Raw genomic sequence first — 15,943 nt, forward strand, 5'->3', positions numbered from 1 at the left:
TTATTTTAAAACCATGGGCAAAAATTCCAGAAAAGGCTTTCCTCAAGATTTTGGAGTGTATCTGTGAGAATTTGTGCCTATTTTGTACAAAGAGCATTTTTGTGGTCAGACACTCATGATGGACAAGAAGACCTGGCTTACAATTAACATTCCATTTCATCCCAAAGGCTGCACCATGTCTTTACGGTCCCTGCTTATTCTGGAACAGGAGTAGGCCTTCCCTAGTCTGTTGTCGCAAAGTTGGAAAATTTGTGTGTGTGTGTGTGATTGCTGGGTAGTTTATAATATGATGAGGTGGATGTACTCACCTGACAGGTAAACTGATATCCTTACCACCTCAGGTTACCACAGTGCCGTCTCTCTCTCTCTCTCTCTCTCTCTCTCTCTCTCTCTCTCTCTTTCTCTCACACACACACACACACACACACACACACACACATTTTTTTTACATACACTCGTCCATGTAACGATTAACTAGTTATTTTCAGTACCTCTTGAATCCTTTTATTCATACTCTAGAATGAATGATGCAATAACAGGAAGCTGTTGATCCGCCTCACTGTCTCTCATGCCGAACACTCACTGGGGGCTCTGGGTGCGCTGTTTACCTGTCAAACCACGGAAAATTCAAGCGGTAAGTATGACCTCCTTCACCTCTCACTTTAATTCCTTCAATAATTTCCTTCATTTATTTCTCTGTCTTGGCCACATCACTCCTCTAAATACAGTATATGGCCAAAAGTATGTGGACATCATTTTTAATATTTGCAATTAGTTGTTTCTGCACATCAATTGCTAACAGGTGTCCAAATGATATAAGGTAAATTATATGCTTTTTACATTGTGGCAAAAGGAATTCCTTTTTTTTCTTTTACCTTGATTAAGCCCCTGAGCACTAAGCAAGATCTTTTGCGCTTCACAATTACTATTTTAATAGTTATTTTCATTTTCATCATTGCAGCAGTGGTGGGCTGGTGTAAAAGGCTGCTGCTCCACCTGAACACCCTTAATACAATTACAATCATTTTTATTAGAAACAGAACAATGTGTGTTTTTAAGTTTATTTAGAAGATTGGACACATAGAAAGTCTAGCTTTAATCCAATCAAATAATTTTAACTGTATTTATGTTTAACTGAAGAGAATGTTTGTGTGTTAGTGCATTGAATCTGAAGAAACTGGACCCGCCATGACCCTGACCAGGATAAAGCAATGGTAAAAAAAAAAATAAAATAAATGAATCAATAAATAAAAAATGTAAAGCATTTTATAGAGTACTGAAGTCTCCAGTCACAGTGCATAAAGCTACAGTAGCAGGTTTTTGGTTGGATGTGAAGGGGATTAGGTTGAGAAGTCTTCACCTTCGTGGATGGACGTGGTGTCCATCAGAATCGATGGTGTGTGAACTCTGCACGAATGCTTCAGACTCAACGGGGTTGATAATTAAATATTTAAAATGTGTAATGAGTGTAATGAGAGAATGTCCAGTGACGCTGCTCTGTAGAGGTTGTGTGGATGTAGAACAACATGCAGCTATACAATAACAATCTATCTACTCTATATAACCAAAAGTATGTGGACACCTGACCGAGCTTGTTGGACGTCCTATTCCAAAACCATGAGCATTAATATGGTGTGTTGTTCTCTCCGCCATACCCCTTCTTGCATATATAACAGCCTCAACTCTTTTGTCAAGGCTTTATTTTATGCCATATACCTGTTAGTAGTGGGTATGGCTGGAACACCTGAACCTGATCATTAGAAAGAGCTTCCACATACCTTTGGCCATATAGTGTAGCTTTGTATAGTGTCGTGTGGACCTGGGTTCTGTGAAGCATGTTCTCACATATCCACACACATGTAATCTTGGTTCTCTGGTTCCATTTCATCTCCTAAAAACATGCAGTAGGTGGATAGGAACTGGAAGCTGATGATGGGTTTATTTTTACCACCAATAGACATGACCCTTACCAGAACAAAGTAGTTACTTAAGACTGAATAAAGTTCATGATAACTAATACGTGATTCACCAATATCTGATGTTCCTTTATTTTTAGTAATCAATTCAGCCTGATTTGGGTCATGGTGGGTCCAGTGCCACCTGACAACAACTTAAGGGCCGAAATACACTCTGGAAAGGACAGAACTTGATCACAGAGCACCACATACTCACCCATTCACTCACACCTTGAGACAATTTAGAGAGGCCAGTCCACCTTCTGCATGATCTGGAACATGGTAGCTAATAGAAGTAGCTTGAGCAATAATAATAGTATTTCCATTTTGTTTGTGTGTGTGTCAGTGTTGGTGTTGCCTCCTCCTGCAGGTCCCCCTGTACACCTGCAGCTATGGTTTATGATGGTGATGGCATCTGTGGCTCTGATTTTTTTTGCCATTATTTTGGGAGTCGGTCTTCACAAAGCCATCACTCGTCCACCTTACTCCAGAGAGCGCCCCCCACTCGTCCCCCTGCCCCTGCATCCCCGCAGCCCCCACAGCATCTACCCACCCAGCAACTCCTACCTGGTGAGCACCACAGGCTAACAAAAATATGATTTAACAGTACTCTGATCCAGGGGTTCTTAAACTTTATACAAATGTGAGTTTATAAGGTCATAAATATACAGACTGCAGCTTAATGATAAATTTGGGGGTATAGAAGATCTTTAATGTCAGTTAACTTTACGTTTAACATTTAACTGAGCCATAGTATCCTGATTCCTTGTAATTAGTAATTAGTAGTTAATAATTAGTGTTAGTCATTAGTGCTGAGTCATTAGAGATAAGACATTAGTAATTACAGATAAATGTTAGTAAATATGGATTAATGAAACAAAATTAGTGATTATGCATTGAGATTGATTAAAATATTAAAATATTAAAATATATTATTATGATGTACAGTTTGATACAGTACCAGATGCAACCAGCTCACCCAACAGCGTCACACTAAAAGGTTTCACCATGCGCCAGGAGGTGAGAGAACTTTATTATTCTATAATATTAAAATAATATTAATAATAGTTGTAGTGATAGTAATTATTCTTCTTATTGTTGTTGTTGTTATTGTTAACATTAATAAACATATTATTATTAATAAACCACTGAATGTATTCAGTCATCTGACTGGCATGACATGATTATGATTTAATGCATGTGTCTTCCTCTCATACAGGAAGTGATCGATGCCAAGATTGTGGAATTTGGTGACGATGCACTTGAGGGTCAGATGGGGGTGGTTACTGTTTCAACACCCTACATGATTTCCCATGACATTTCCCAGAATCCATTAAGGCGGAGCGTAAGCCAGCTGATAGACAGAAAGGTGGGAGAAGATGAAGTCTGGGACCCTCAAATCAGAGCACTACATGACAGTGGCATGGTAAGACATCTAGAACAAGTAAAACATCGATCAGGACAAGAATATAAATTTAAATGTATTTATTTATTAGGATTTTAACGTCATGTTTTACACTTTGGTTACATTCATGACAGAAACGGTAGTTACTGGTTACACAAGATTCATCAGTTCACAAGTCTTAATGTCAAACACAGTAATGGACAATTTTGTATCTTCAATTCACCTCACCTGCACGTCTTTGTACTGTGGGAGGAAACCGGAGCACCCAGAGGAAACCCATGCAGACACGGGGAGAACATGCAAACTCCACACAGAAAGGACCAGGACCGCCCCACCTGAGGATCGAATCCAGGACTTTCATGCTGTGAGGCAACAGTGCTACCCACCAAGCCACCCTATAAAACTAAATCTAAGGCCTTGAGTATTCCAGGACCACAGTGGCATTAAACATTTGAAATGGAAGAAGCTTGGCACAACCTTGAACATTTTTTGAATTGGCATTTGAGCAACAAAAACCTTGGTCAGGAAAGAACAAAAGAACCCAGTGGGGATTACAAAAGACCTAAAAAATTCCTGTGCAGAGATGGGAGAACCTGTCAGACAGACAACCATCGCTTCATCCTCTATAAATCAGGCCTGTATGGAAGAGTGGCAGGATAGAAGCTCTGAGTAAAAGGTGTATGAGAGACTGCTTGTGTTTAGCTAAACGACATGTAAAGGCATGGCAACATGAGGAAATGATTCTCTGGTGTTTGGGCAGAGCATCTAAACTGATGTTCATGTCTTTGTAACAGAATGTCCAACAAGCTCACGGTTATGTGTCCACATAGTTAGACATATATACTTTTTATTGTGTGTGTTTCAGTTTGACGAGGAGTTTGTGGACACTATTAAAGGTTTCAGCACCGTGAGGAAAGAACACACCATGTTCACAGATACCAACCTCTAACCCCTGTCCACTCGGCGGAGCAGGAAGGAACCTGGTCATGATCGTCCTTCAGGGCTTCAATTAATCACCATCCAGAGAGTGTAATTATTAACACGTCAACCAATCAGAGTGAGGAGACAAGGGTCACTGAGGGTCATTGCATCGAAGAACAGACTGTGATCACATGAGCAATAGTTTTATTGAAATAAATAATTATTGATATTAAAGAGGGGATGAAGTTCTTCATGGCTTTGTAATGACGTCTGAAATAAAGTCATGGTTGCAATCAATTCCTTTAACATTAATAAATCTCTCGTTTCCTTTCCTTGATTTTCAGCTCCTTCATATGAAAACATGAGAAAAAAGGAGCAAAGAAAGAAAGAGGGACCCAGGAATCAAATCATTTTTGATATAAAGGTTTTGTGACACTGGGTTTGACACCTTTTTGATTCCAGGCTCCTATGTCATTTAGCTTCTTATCCAGCAATCAATGAAAGTCAGCCATCTTCAATTAATCCTGCATTTTTAAAATAGATTTGGAGTATTCAGGAAGGTAGTTAGAAGGTAAGACACTTCTAGAGTGAGGAAACATTGGTGTATCCAACGTACCAAGTGAAACCAAGTCTTGACAAGTCACCTCCACCAGACTAAAATCACTGGAGAGATTCTTCAGATTGGAGTCTCATTAGAGTAAAATCTGGTCTTGCAATAGTAGGTTATAAAAACGTCATGAAATAAAAATAGTTTAAACAATGGCGCAGAAACGCAGGTCTATACAAATGGAAAGAAACACAACCCGTTTTTAGAAGGTTAGCATTTATTTTAAATGTGTTGCAATTTGCAAAAATATGTGCACAGTTGCAGATGATGAGATGCTAAAAAACAGTTAAAAATTAAAAATCATGTGATGAATGGTGCATTAAAATATCTTTACTTTATGTAGAATTGATCAGGTGTATAAAGGCAGCGTTTTGCTGTTGTTCAGTATAAATATAAATCTGTATTCATCAGCCAAATAAACAAACTAGCATCAGCGCTAATATACATTTAATTAAGCTAAAAATCACCCGTGTTAATGCATGAACGTTAAAATGTTCTTATTGCACCCTTGTTTACTTCCCCTCCCATCAACGACCTAACAGAATTGTTCACTTGCAGCAAAAGAAGAGCGGTGCATTTAGCATCATCCTAATTTATTGTGTTAAATGTTTCTAAGAGCTAATAAATTAGATTAACTGCAAACTTAATGTTATGACATTCATTTAAGAAAAGTCCCCCCCATTTCCTTTTATTTAGCTGAACACTCAGGTGGTGGAAAACAATTAAACATCTTACAAGTTGTCAGCAAGTATTAAACGTGAGCAAACAGCATCAGTAAAGTGGAACAGTGGGTGCAAGAGTAAGCTTACCAATGAGAACAGACACCACTTTACAGGGTCCTTAATAAAAACACCCCAAAAGTAGTTCCGCCCCCAAAATACCTATCCCAAAACTTAAAGAGCACCTCTATGACCCAATAAACTCTAGGTGGTGGAGCTGAGCTCACAAAGCTGCAAATCAAGGCAGCACCGCTGAGAAATGTGAAGATTAAAAAAAAAGGGTTCATAAATTCACTTATAATAAAACACTGGAACCACAGGTAAGCAACCCTCAATTACTATGCAAAACTACGCATCCCATGTTGCCTTGCTGCTGTCAACTTCTTGCTTGTGTGGTCATGTGACGATGAAGTGAATAAAAAGCTGGTAAAGCTAGCTAGCTTAGAATATTAAATCAGGCATTAAATCAAAGCAGAGTAAAGTATGAGCTGAGCTAAACATAAACAAACGCTGTACAAACAATTTTACAACAATTTTAGACTTAATGGTAAACATGCTACGATTACAATCCTGGTAGAACATGCTAAAGCTGTGTTAACACTTAAAAACACTCCTGCACCTAAATCATTAAAAAAAACTCCTACAATTACAATTAATGAATAAAATTAATAAAAAAACTAAAACCTAAAATCTAAACCGTCTGTAAAAATCCCTTCTTTGGTTCGGTGGTTATGATATTAAAACATTGCAGTTTATTTCATGTCTTTCAACAATCACGTCCCTTTTAAATTCCAAAAAATACACTATACAGCCAAAAGTATTTGGACACCTGATTATGAGCTTGCTGAACATCTCATTACAAAAATGGCATTAAAACAGAGAGACCTCTCTGTGATCTTTTCAGCTGGAACAGCCGCCACATGACTTAAGAAGTAACTCTGTGGCAATTTGTGCCCATTTAGTCAGAAGAGCATTTGTATGGTCGAACAATGATGCTGGTCAAGAAATTGATGTTCCAGATCATTTCAGAGCTGATGAGTGAGACTGAGGTCAGGGCTCTGTGCAGGTCACTGGAGTTTCATTAAACCAAGCCTTTCTTTATGTCTTTCTAGAGCTTGAAAGCAGTTGGAGGCATCTAATTTCCTTTATATAATTGATTTATTACACCTGTAAGCAACTGTTGTGGCTGAAACACATGAATCCAATAATTCGAAGGGGTGTCCCAATACTTTTGTCCATATGGTGTATCACTGTGCAACTTGCTTCATGTTCGCCGACTGACCCAGCATGAAATTCGTACCTATTTTTGTGTCCATCTTTTCACATTCATTTATCATCCGCTCTTCACGTCTAACACTCTCTCTATAAAGAAAAAATGCTTAAACGTTTGTGGTTCTTAAGGAAATAGTGTTATGAAAATATCTGACATTTTAATTTTTTTATTAGTTTTTTTTTTTTTAAAGAAAAAGATGCACAGGAACATTAGTAACATTATAGAAATTAATTCCTTTTAACTATTTAGGTTCCGGTGCATCTTTTCCTATTTGTTTGTATCAAAACTACAATTCTGTAACGTTTCTGTCAGTAAAAAAATACCCAGGAGCCTGTTGCACCAGTTCGATCGTAGCCGAGTATGAACGCTCATCTACAGGTTAAAAATTACAACGAAGGGGTTCCCGTTGCACCCATTTTTAAATATTCTCAGTGCCATTCTCTGTGCACTCTAGTGACCTCGGCCTCTGCATAATGTTCTGTCTGGCTGGGGTTGGCTGTGGACTGGTACACCTAATCACTACACCAGATTACTGAGAGATTCGGTAGGTATGGAGGACCCACTGATCTCTCTGTAATTTTCCACTGCTTGTGCTGACACCTCAACAAGACAGCAGGAGTCACTGTTGCAGGGGCAGGGGGGGTAAGAATCCACCCGGCCTTCTCTCCCTCAGACACACCCAGCTGTGTCTTGTTAGTGAACCCCATAAACACCGCAGATACTGGAGCTGGAGAGCCAACTCACGAGCTAGTGTTCTCACTAGCTGCTGCTCTACCCAAGGCTTCTTCTTTAGCTCACTATTTATGCTTGGCTAACAACTGTGTACCTAGATTAGCTAGTGTTACAAGCCATTTTTATTAAACAGTTTAAAGCATAACAGCTATAAAAGCTGTTATTTATTGAACCAACCCAGTTTAAGCATTGTCTAAAATGCAGTTTTGATCAAAATATTGCTTTATGTTCAACTGGTGCAACAGGCCGCTGATCTTCAGCTCAAACGGAATTTTAGAATTAGCAGCGTCTACATTTAAAAAAGAACACAAATGCATTCGAAAACATCAATTACACAGAAAGTTATGCTGACATAACGTAAATAGTTAGCGCTCTATTTGGAGTTCAGATTGTTTGAGGCTCCGTCCAAAACACTGGAACTCACAGAACCCGGTCTGATACAGGACTTTCTGATAGTCAAACTTACGTATGACAATACCATCAGTATTGTAGAGTTACAGGCTGATAGCTAGTTACTAAAAAACATAAAAATCATAAAAGCACTAGCGTTTGGGACAGAGCCACACTGATGTCACGCTGCTCTCAGTTCCTGATTGGTCAGACTATGAAGGGAATACTGATAATACTGAGCTACATGGCTGAAAAGTAGAAAAATATTTTTTTCTAGCACAATAAAACAGTTCCATATAGAAGTAAATGTTCAGGCTGGAGAACCTCTGAGTTTTGAGGAAGAACTTGAGGAAGTCCTGAATCATCTTCTGGAGAATTTTGCTCATCTGGTTTATGTGGGACAAAGCACTGCAGAGAGAAGATGAACCGTCAATCACAGCTCGGGAACCAAAACAACAACAACTCATTTAAATATACACTGATACACATTCCATATTACAAGATAAACATTACGCTGACACTTGACCATGAGCTTAACAGGGAGCAGATGATATGCTCAGATATTCACATACTTTGACACTTTTTGGACCTGCCTGGATGTCCAATAGTCTAATAAATCTAATTCCACACATCATCTAATCTAGTGGTTTTCAACCTGGTGGCCAGCAGCGGACAGAACGTGTCGCAGGATAGTAAAACATGGTTTTTACCTTTGAGGATGTATTCAGTGAGCAGGCTGGGAACTTTATCACTGTCTTCTCTCATAGCATGTAGAACTAAAACACACAAAATATAAACAAACACAAATGTTTACTTTAAAAAGCTGAAATAAAAATGTATAAATTCTACACAGACATAAATCAAAACATCAAATTATAAACAAAAAACCTCATAAGAACTCCTCAGACCCTCCTTTACACCACCCAGTAGAAAAATCTGACATAATAACAGCAGGTGTTTTGTTCAGAATCAGTAATCATAAAGCCCACAATATGCTTTACACTTGTGGTAACAGATTAGGGAAGGTCTTTTCCTGTTCAGGCACTGTTTCCTTATTAAAGGTGGTAAGTCTTTGCCATCTACAGACCCACAGAATTTGGATCCAGCCCCTGTAGCTGCAGTACTATTTCTAATTTGAAGATTTGAATCAAATAGATTTATTAGTTTGTCTAATGATGGAAATAAAATCCTGTTGACAGTAAAATATAAATGTTCTGATACTTTTTATGGCATTAAAAGAATGAGAATAGATTTATTTTTTTACAAGATTTATTTTTTAACAAGTTTAAAGGGAAGCAACATTTACCAGATTTTGCAGATTTGTTTTATTGATTACATTATTTAGTTTGTTATTTTAATAGTTTTTTTAATTTAAATTCGCATTAGATGCCTGCACCACCAGGAGACCACAGTGATCATGTTTAACTGAAGTAAAATTGCTGCGTATTAGAGACTCACTTTTGGTGAGGATCTGTAAGTCTTCTACTGACGGAGCTCCACTTCTCTTCTCATATGGAATCACTGTCGTTAAATACTGTCACACACAAATACCAAAATTAATAACTTCAATTATTTACACATAAAAAATATAAACAAATAAATCATCATGAAAACAAACAAAACAATAAACAAAAGGTGTTTTGAGTGAATGGTGTTGCTTTATCTCTATTCCTCATATGAATAAACCTGATTATTATCAATTATACAGCTCCCACTTTGCAGCAACAGTTTAGGGAAGGCCCTTTCCTGTTCTAGCATGACTGTGCACCTGTGCACAAAGTAAGCTCTATAAAGACATGAAGAAAAGCTCTAGTCTCTTGTGATCAGCCCCACTGACCAGCTTTGGAATGAACTGGAACACCAACTGAGGCTCGATTAACATCACTGACCAGACCAACAAATGCCCTGTTGACTGAACAGGCACAAATTGCCACAGACATACGTCAAAGGTTATTGAGAAGCCTTTTTTTTTAAAGTGTGACTGTTCTTATAGCTGAAATAAAATCACACCGAGGATTTTAAAATAAATAATATTGGCCACATAGTGTACCTATAGTGTACAGCCACCCCACCACCACACCCAAAAGAGCCATACATGTCTGTGTAGATGCCCAGACAGTTTTGAAGTCACCAGGTCTCAACCCATCTGAACATCTACGTGAGCTTTTGGGGTTAGACAGAATCTCCTTCAACGTTAAGAAAACACTGGTGGCTTAATCAGTGTTTGTGTGTGTTGGTCTTACAGTTCCAGGAGCATGTTCTCCTCTCAGTGTGCCCGCTGTGGTGTTCCTGCTCTTCCTCCTCTTCTTAATCGCCTCTTTCTGTCGGTTCTGTATGTCGATGAGCAGCGAGATGAAACTGTTCTTCACCTCCTTCTCAAAGTCCAGCTCATCACGCAGCGCCAACTGATCTATCAGCTCCTCAGAAAAGGTCCGGATCTTTTTCTCCACCTCGTCCAACCGAGCCTCCAACTCGGCCACACTCATGGCACGCAGACCTGAGAGACACAGAACAGAGACGTTCATGTAATCACAGTTAAAAATAAACTTGATTCAGGTTCACCCTAACTTCCTAGTCTTCTGGAATATCTACCACTAAATTCTGAAACATAACTGCAGGAATTTACTTCAATTTAGCCATAAGAACAAGGCAGGATAGTGAGGTTAGGTGATGAGGTACTGACGTTCTTCGAAGCTGCTGGTGGAGGTGGAGTGTGGGAGTGTGTGTAGCTCCTGAGAAAGTGTGGAAAGATCTGATGGTGAGTCCTCATTGTCCTCGACAGGAGACTCCTGCATCATCATCTCCTCAATCTCCGAGATCACCTACAACACACAGCACGTAAACAATCACACACACACACACATACTGTATATATATAGACCGTGCTTATTTACACTAGTGTGTATGTATGTACCTGCTCAGCTGTGAACAGTGGTTCCTCATTAACACAGGAGACGATGATGGAGTGCAGATCCATCTGCTCCCTCAGCTCTTCATCATCAGATAGATCCAGATTCACACTCTCCAGCTTCTAGAACACAGACATAATGACTAGCTGTTTGCACTTTTCGAATTTTGTCACAACTTCCTGCTCCTGTTGTTCATCAGGTGCTTGTTATCTTCATTAAATGGGCTCCCACCACCATACTTCACTGTGGATTCGGTGATTTGGGGATCAAATGCATACAGAACGCTTCAATCCTTCTATCCTATATAGTTGTAATTGTCATACTGCTGTATAATAGTAATTGAATTACATAGTCAATATTTTAAATTTCTATTTCTGTAAGAATTTCTACTTTATTTTATTTACTCTATTTACTTTACTTACACCGTGCTGGAGCTGATGTAACACTGTAATTTCCCCATGGGAATCAATAAAGGAATCTTATCTTATTTCCAAACATTAGCGGCTGCATATTACAAAGGGTTTCATCTGAGCATTGTTCTGATTGGTCTGCTATTTTTATATGTGGCTTAGCAAATTTACATGTTAGGATATCTGTGCTTTTTCTAAACAGAACCTCTGTGTGAGCTGTAGGACTGGAGGTAAGTCAGTCTTTCAACATTCACTGTGTAACTGTTGTTCCTGCTGCCTTTAGGTCATCCAGCAATTCGTTCAAAGTGACTGCTGGCTTCTGTTGTACCTCCGTTATCATTAGTCTGAGAGCACAGTGTGTTGCGCTGACTTTCCTGTGATGAGCATTTTGCGCTTCAGTCACCACGAGGCTGGGCACATATCGTAAGTTAACCCGCATTTACATCATCTGCAGCAAACCCGCTTCCTGCTGGCTGCACCACTGAGCGCCGAACTCATAATATTGACTTACAGTATTGACAGTTTATTCACAGGAACGCTCTGCAACAATAGACGGGGGTGCACATGTTCTGCGTAAGACCATACTCGTTATGGTGCAACACTGCTGGCTGAAACTGTGTCTGTTACGTATGCAAGTGTCTCTGTTTATGAATTTGTACATGAAACTGGAAAACTGTGCAGAAACAATACATCACATGATCGAGACTGCAGTGGAATGTCGACAGAATAATCAAACCCAAAAGCTAAAAGTAAAACTGAGGTTTTTAGTGTTTAATATTTGGGTATGTATCAGACATCACATGGAACAGAGCGGTGCTGCTTCAGCCAGTGTGCTAAATGGCTGTCTCTCAAACCACACACTATTTATTATGCAATGGGCTCAAAACAGTGACCTTACCACCGGTACTGAAATCATTTAGATAGTTTTAGGTATACAGAATGGTATTTAGGATACAGCACCTCTCTCTTTTCTCCATCTAAAGTTGAGGAAAATATTTCACACTGATGAATTACATAAACCCTGCGAGTCTTTTCTTGACCCTGACGGATGGATTAAAGCAATAAATGGACAGATGTGTTTGTTACCTGTTGCTGGTGTAGGTTGAGTGAAGGAAGATGGAGAGAACGAGTGTAAGACGTCTTCCAGTCTACAGGCATGACGTTCCCATAGTTCTCGGTCAAAGCATTCCAGATCCTGCAGAGGGATAAAAAGAAAATCAACTCTACAGTTTCAAATCAACAGTCCATAAACATTACTAATAACTACTGATAAACACCACATAGTTTTTTTTTTTAATATATACGTATATATTTATATATATCCCCCAGTCTAGTCGTGTCCAATTACCCTGATTGCGTCCTCTATACTGATTCAACCCATCACCGCTGACTGAGTCCCCTCCGGTACAGGTGCATTTTTCACCTGCACGAGTCGAGTTCATATACTTGACAGGCACTGTGTACGGAGGGCCACACCCCCATCAGCATTATTCCTCAGCCCTGTGCAGGCGCCATCAGTCAGCCAGCACGGGCCGCAGTCGCACCAGTTGTGAGGACCTATGATCCGACTTTCTTACCCTCTAACCCTGAACAACAGCCAATCGTTGTTCATGCAGCCGCCCAGCCCAGTCAGAAAGGCAGAGCTGAGCTTCGATACGATGTATTCGAAACCCCAACTCTGGTGAGCTAGCGTACTTTACCGTTGCGCCACCTGAGCGGCTAAACACCACATAGTTTAATTCTGACTTATTATATACATCAGCAGTTATTATACACGACAGCAGTTTGGGAAATGCCACGGTTCTGGGCATCAATCTGCAACTATAAAATGAGAAAAATGGTGACAGGAGAGAAAAGATAAGGACACACATCTGAGTCCTTGTGTAGATCATCATCTAACAAAACATCTGCACAGTTTAATCATCAGCGCAATTAATAAAACAAACAAGCGGCTCTTCATTTAATAATTTGTACCTGTAATCAGATTGTGAGATAACCCCTGCAGCTGTATACAGATGTGTAATGTACACTGATGAGCCAAAATATTAAAACCGCCCAAAAATGTTGGGCTGATGTAGTTCCTCATAGTTCACATGTTAAATGCAGCAGATCTGGTCAGCATAAAGCTTTAATAAGGACCAGATCATCATGACCTGATGACTGACCCACAGTGGTCAGAGGAAGGACAAGCCAGAGGACGTCTGGTACAGACCAACAGGAGAGATCTAAAGTGGATCCAACCACAGATGATTTTAAACATAGGTTACAGGGGGATCAAAGAGGCCATGCTAACTCCTGTCCACTATCGAAAACACCTATTATCGGAACTGGACATTGGCGCAACGGAAGAAGGTCGAATGGTCCGACTATCCTGTCTTCTCCAAGATCGAATGGAGGAAGAGATGGCATCGGGATTTATTTATTTGGATGTTTTACACACTCAATGTCAAACACAGTCATGGACTTTTTGTAATTTTGTATCTCCAGTTCACCTCACTTGCACGTCTTTGGACTGTGGGAGGAAACCGGAGTTCCTGGAGGAAACCCATGCAGACACGGGGAGAACATGCAAACTCCACACAGAAAGGACCCAGACCGCCCCACCTGGGGATCGAACCCAGGACCTTCTTGCTGTGAGGTGACGGTGCTACACACTGAATGTACAGGAGTTGAAGGAGCTGCTGGTAATGTCCTGGTACCAGATATTACAGGACTCAGGACAGATGTGTAGGATGTTTGCACAGTGCTGATTGTGAATGAGTGAATATAAATGAATGTGCTCATTACTCATCCTGCTGCAGAAGGTTCTCCTCAGTGATGGGCTCGACAGGCTCTGAGATCTTCTCTGTGCTGCTGCTGTGGTCTGTAAAACACACACCGAGTCTCTGGTGGAAGTTCTGCACCAGTTCCTCCACCGACACGAAGCTGCGGGTCTCCCCGCACACAGAGCTCTGCAACTCGGCCCACAAATCCTCCTCAGGCCCCGGCTTAGGCTCGAGCTCAGCCTGGTTACAGTTTAAACGGTCTAACGTCTCATCTGAGGCCGCTTTAAACTCGTTAAAGTCCTGCCAGTCCTCGTCGAACTCAGCTACAGGAGCCGCCATGGCTCTCCGCGGGAATCCTGGGTGAGGGTGACCGGGACAGGAGCTTCTCTGCCCGGCCTGAACTCTGGCAGAAACCCGGTGAAGAACATACAACAATATACAACAACCTTCCGCTTCTCTAGCACACGGCGGAAACGCGCGGTGACGTCACACAGACGTCAGTACAGGCAGACGTAATACAAAACGGTAGTGCGAAATAAATAAACACATAAAATAACTATTATATTTATTCTAAATCAAACATTTAAGTAATAATTTGTAATTATTTTAAGCTGTTTAAGCTACACACAAAGTAATACGTTTTATATAAACATATATTTTATATTCATTGATTATTATATTTATTCTAAATCAAACATTTAACGCCGTTTTAAACTGTATTAATTTTTTATTATTTGTTTTTATTTTAATTAAGTATTTGCATGACTACACACACAAATTAATACGTTTTAAATAAACATATATTGTAATTTTTTTTTTTTTCTAAAATATTTTGTATTAATTGATTATTATATTTATTCAAACATTTAATGCAGTTTTAAACTTTATTAATTTGTAATTATTTTAAATAGTTGCATGACTACACACACAAATTAATACGTTTTATATAAACATATATTGTATTTTTATTTTTTTTCTAAAATATTTTATATTGGTTGATTATTATCAATATAAATTAATTATTATTATATTATTATATTTATAAATCAAACGTTTAAGCAGTTTTTTTAAACATGACCACACACAAATTAATTTTTTTTCTAAAATTGTTTATATTTGTTTTATTGTTGTTGTTTTTTTAGAATGTTTCATACAGCATATAAGCACTCACCATGTACTGTATTTTAATGCATTAATATATGTACAGTATTTTAAAGTAAACACATTAGCATTGCACAGTGGCCCAGCTGTTAGGGTGGGTGAACAGTCTTAAAATCTGGGTTTCCTTATTACCTTTTTTAGCAGAGAGCATGAGTAACTTAATGAATAAATAAGTGAGTAAGGGGATCGAATCCTGCCACTGTGCCGCCCAGTTGAATTGAAGATACAAAATCGTACATGTAGCCACTGTTGGGTCCTTGAGCAAGGCCCTTAACCCTGTCTGCTCCAGGGGCGCCGTAAGTTGGCTGACCCTGCGCTCTGACCCCAGCTTCCAACACCAGCTGGGATATGCGAAGAAAGAATTTCATTGTACTGTACATCTGTATATGTATATATGACAAATAAAGGATATCTTTCTTTCTTTCTTGTGAGCTGATGACTCTTGTGTAATGAGTAACTACCGTTTCTGTCATGAATGTAACCAAAGTGTAAAACATGATGGTAAAGTCCTTATAAATAAATAAATTATTGGTTGATTATTCATTTAGTTATTGATGTTATATAGTGTGTAATACATTTAAATGTAATATTTTAACAAAATCATTTAATTTCCCTACTATTTAAATTTAATTCCACACGTATAATCATGTATTTATAATAAATTTTAAGAGAATTTGTCTGCTGTGTTGTTTAAGT

At 39.1% G+C, this 15,943-nt stretch overlaps 2 protein-coding genes across 4 annotated transcripts; one reads left to right on the forward strand and one right to left on the reverse strand.

Annotated features, from left to right (window-relative positions):
* The first annotated feature begins 2,357 nt into the window (after nt 1–2,357).
* On the forward strand, nt 2,358–4,533 carry si:ch211-57i17.5 (usherin). Its single transcript, XM_063001907.1, has 4 exons — nt 2,358–2,525; nt 2,904–2,975; nt 3,175–3,381; nt 4,226–4,533. The coding sequence occupies exons 1-4, from the start codon at nt 2,358–2,360 to the stop codon at nt 4,307–4,309; spliced, it is 531 nt and encodes a 176-aa protein (XP_062857977.1). The 3' UTR covers nt 4,310–4,533.
* A 554-nt stretch (nt 4,534–5,087) lies between these two features.
* Nucleotides 5,088–14,506, reverse strand: fez2b (fasciculation and elongation protein zeta 2b). Of its 3 annotated transcripts, XR_010013694.1 has the most exons (9): nt 14,109–14,506; nt 12,408–12,516; nt 10,917–11,033; nt 10,686–10,824; nt 10,246–10,499; nt 9,461–9,536; nt 8,713–8,778; nt 8,327–8,410; nt 5,088–6,969 (listed from the first exon to the last, which is right to left on the reverse strand). XR_010013694.1 is itself a non-coding variant. In XM_063001767.1 (8 exons), exons 1-8 carry the CDS (start codon nt 14,423–14,425, stop codon nt 8,394–8,396), a joined length of 1,092 nt encoding a protein of 363 aa, XP_062857837.1. In that variant the 5' UTR covers nt 14,426–14,506; the 3' UTR covers nt 5,088–8,393. The 3 variants fall into 3 exon arrangements, 2 of the variants coding, with proteins under 2 accessions (XP_062857837.1, XP_062857835.1); XM_063001767.1 differs by having other exon boundaries at nt 5,088–8,410; nt 10,917–11,030; XM_063001765.1 differs by having other exon boundaries at nt 5,088–8,410.
* Between the last annotated feature and the right edge of the window lie 1,437 nt (nt 14,507–15,943).

The sequence above is a fragment of the Trichomycterus rosablanca genome, chromosome 9 (genome assembly GCF_030014385.1).
Source record: "Trichomycterus rosablanca isolate fTriRos1 chromosome 9, fTriRos1.hap1, whole genome shotgun sequence".
Classification (NCBI taxonomy): domain Eukaryota; kingdom Metazoa; phylum Chordata; class Actinopteri; order Siluriformes; family Trichomycteridae; genus Trichomycterus; species Trichomycterus rosablanca.

Excerpts from the sequence above, each read along its gene's own strand:
- si:ch211-57i17.5 (XM_063001907.1), top strand. The coding sequence starts at position 2,358 with ATGGTGATGGCATCTGTGGCTCTGATTTTTTTTGCCATTATTTTGGGA. Across the intron at positions 2,976-3,174 it reads GTTTCACCATGCGCCAGGAG|GAAGTGATCGATGCCAAGAT; the intron begins GTGAGAGAACTT and ends CCTCTCATACAG. Across the intron at positions 3,382-4,225 it reads CACTACATGACAGTGGCATG|TTTGACGAGGAGTTTGTGGA; the intron begins GTAAGACATCTA and ends TGTGTGTTTCAG.
- fez2b (XM_063001765.1), bottom strand. The coding sequence starts at position 14,425 with ATGGCGGCTCCTGTAGCTGAGTTCGACGAGGACTGGCAGGACTTTAAC. Across the intron at positions 12,517-14,108 it reads AACCTTCTGCAGCAGGATGA|GATCTGGAATGCTTTGACCG; the intron begins GTAATGAGCACA and ends ATCCCTCTGCAG. Across the intron at positions 11,034-12,407 it reads TCAACCTACACCAGCAACAG|AAGCTGGAGAGTGTGAATCT; the intron begins GTAACAAACACA and ends TCTGTGTTCTAG.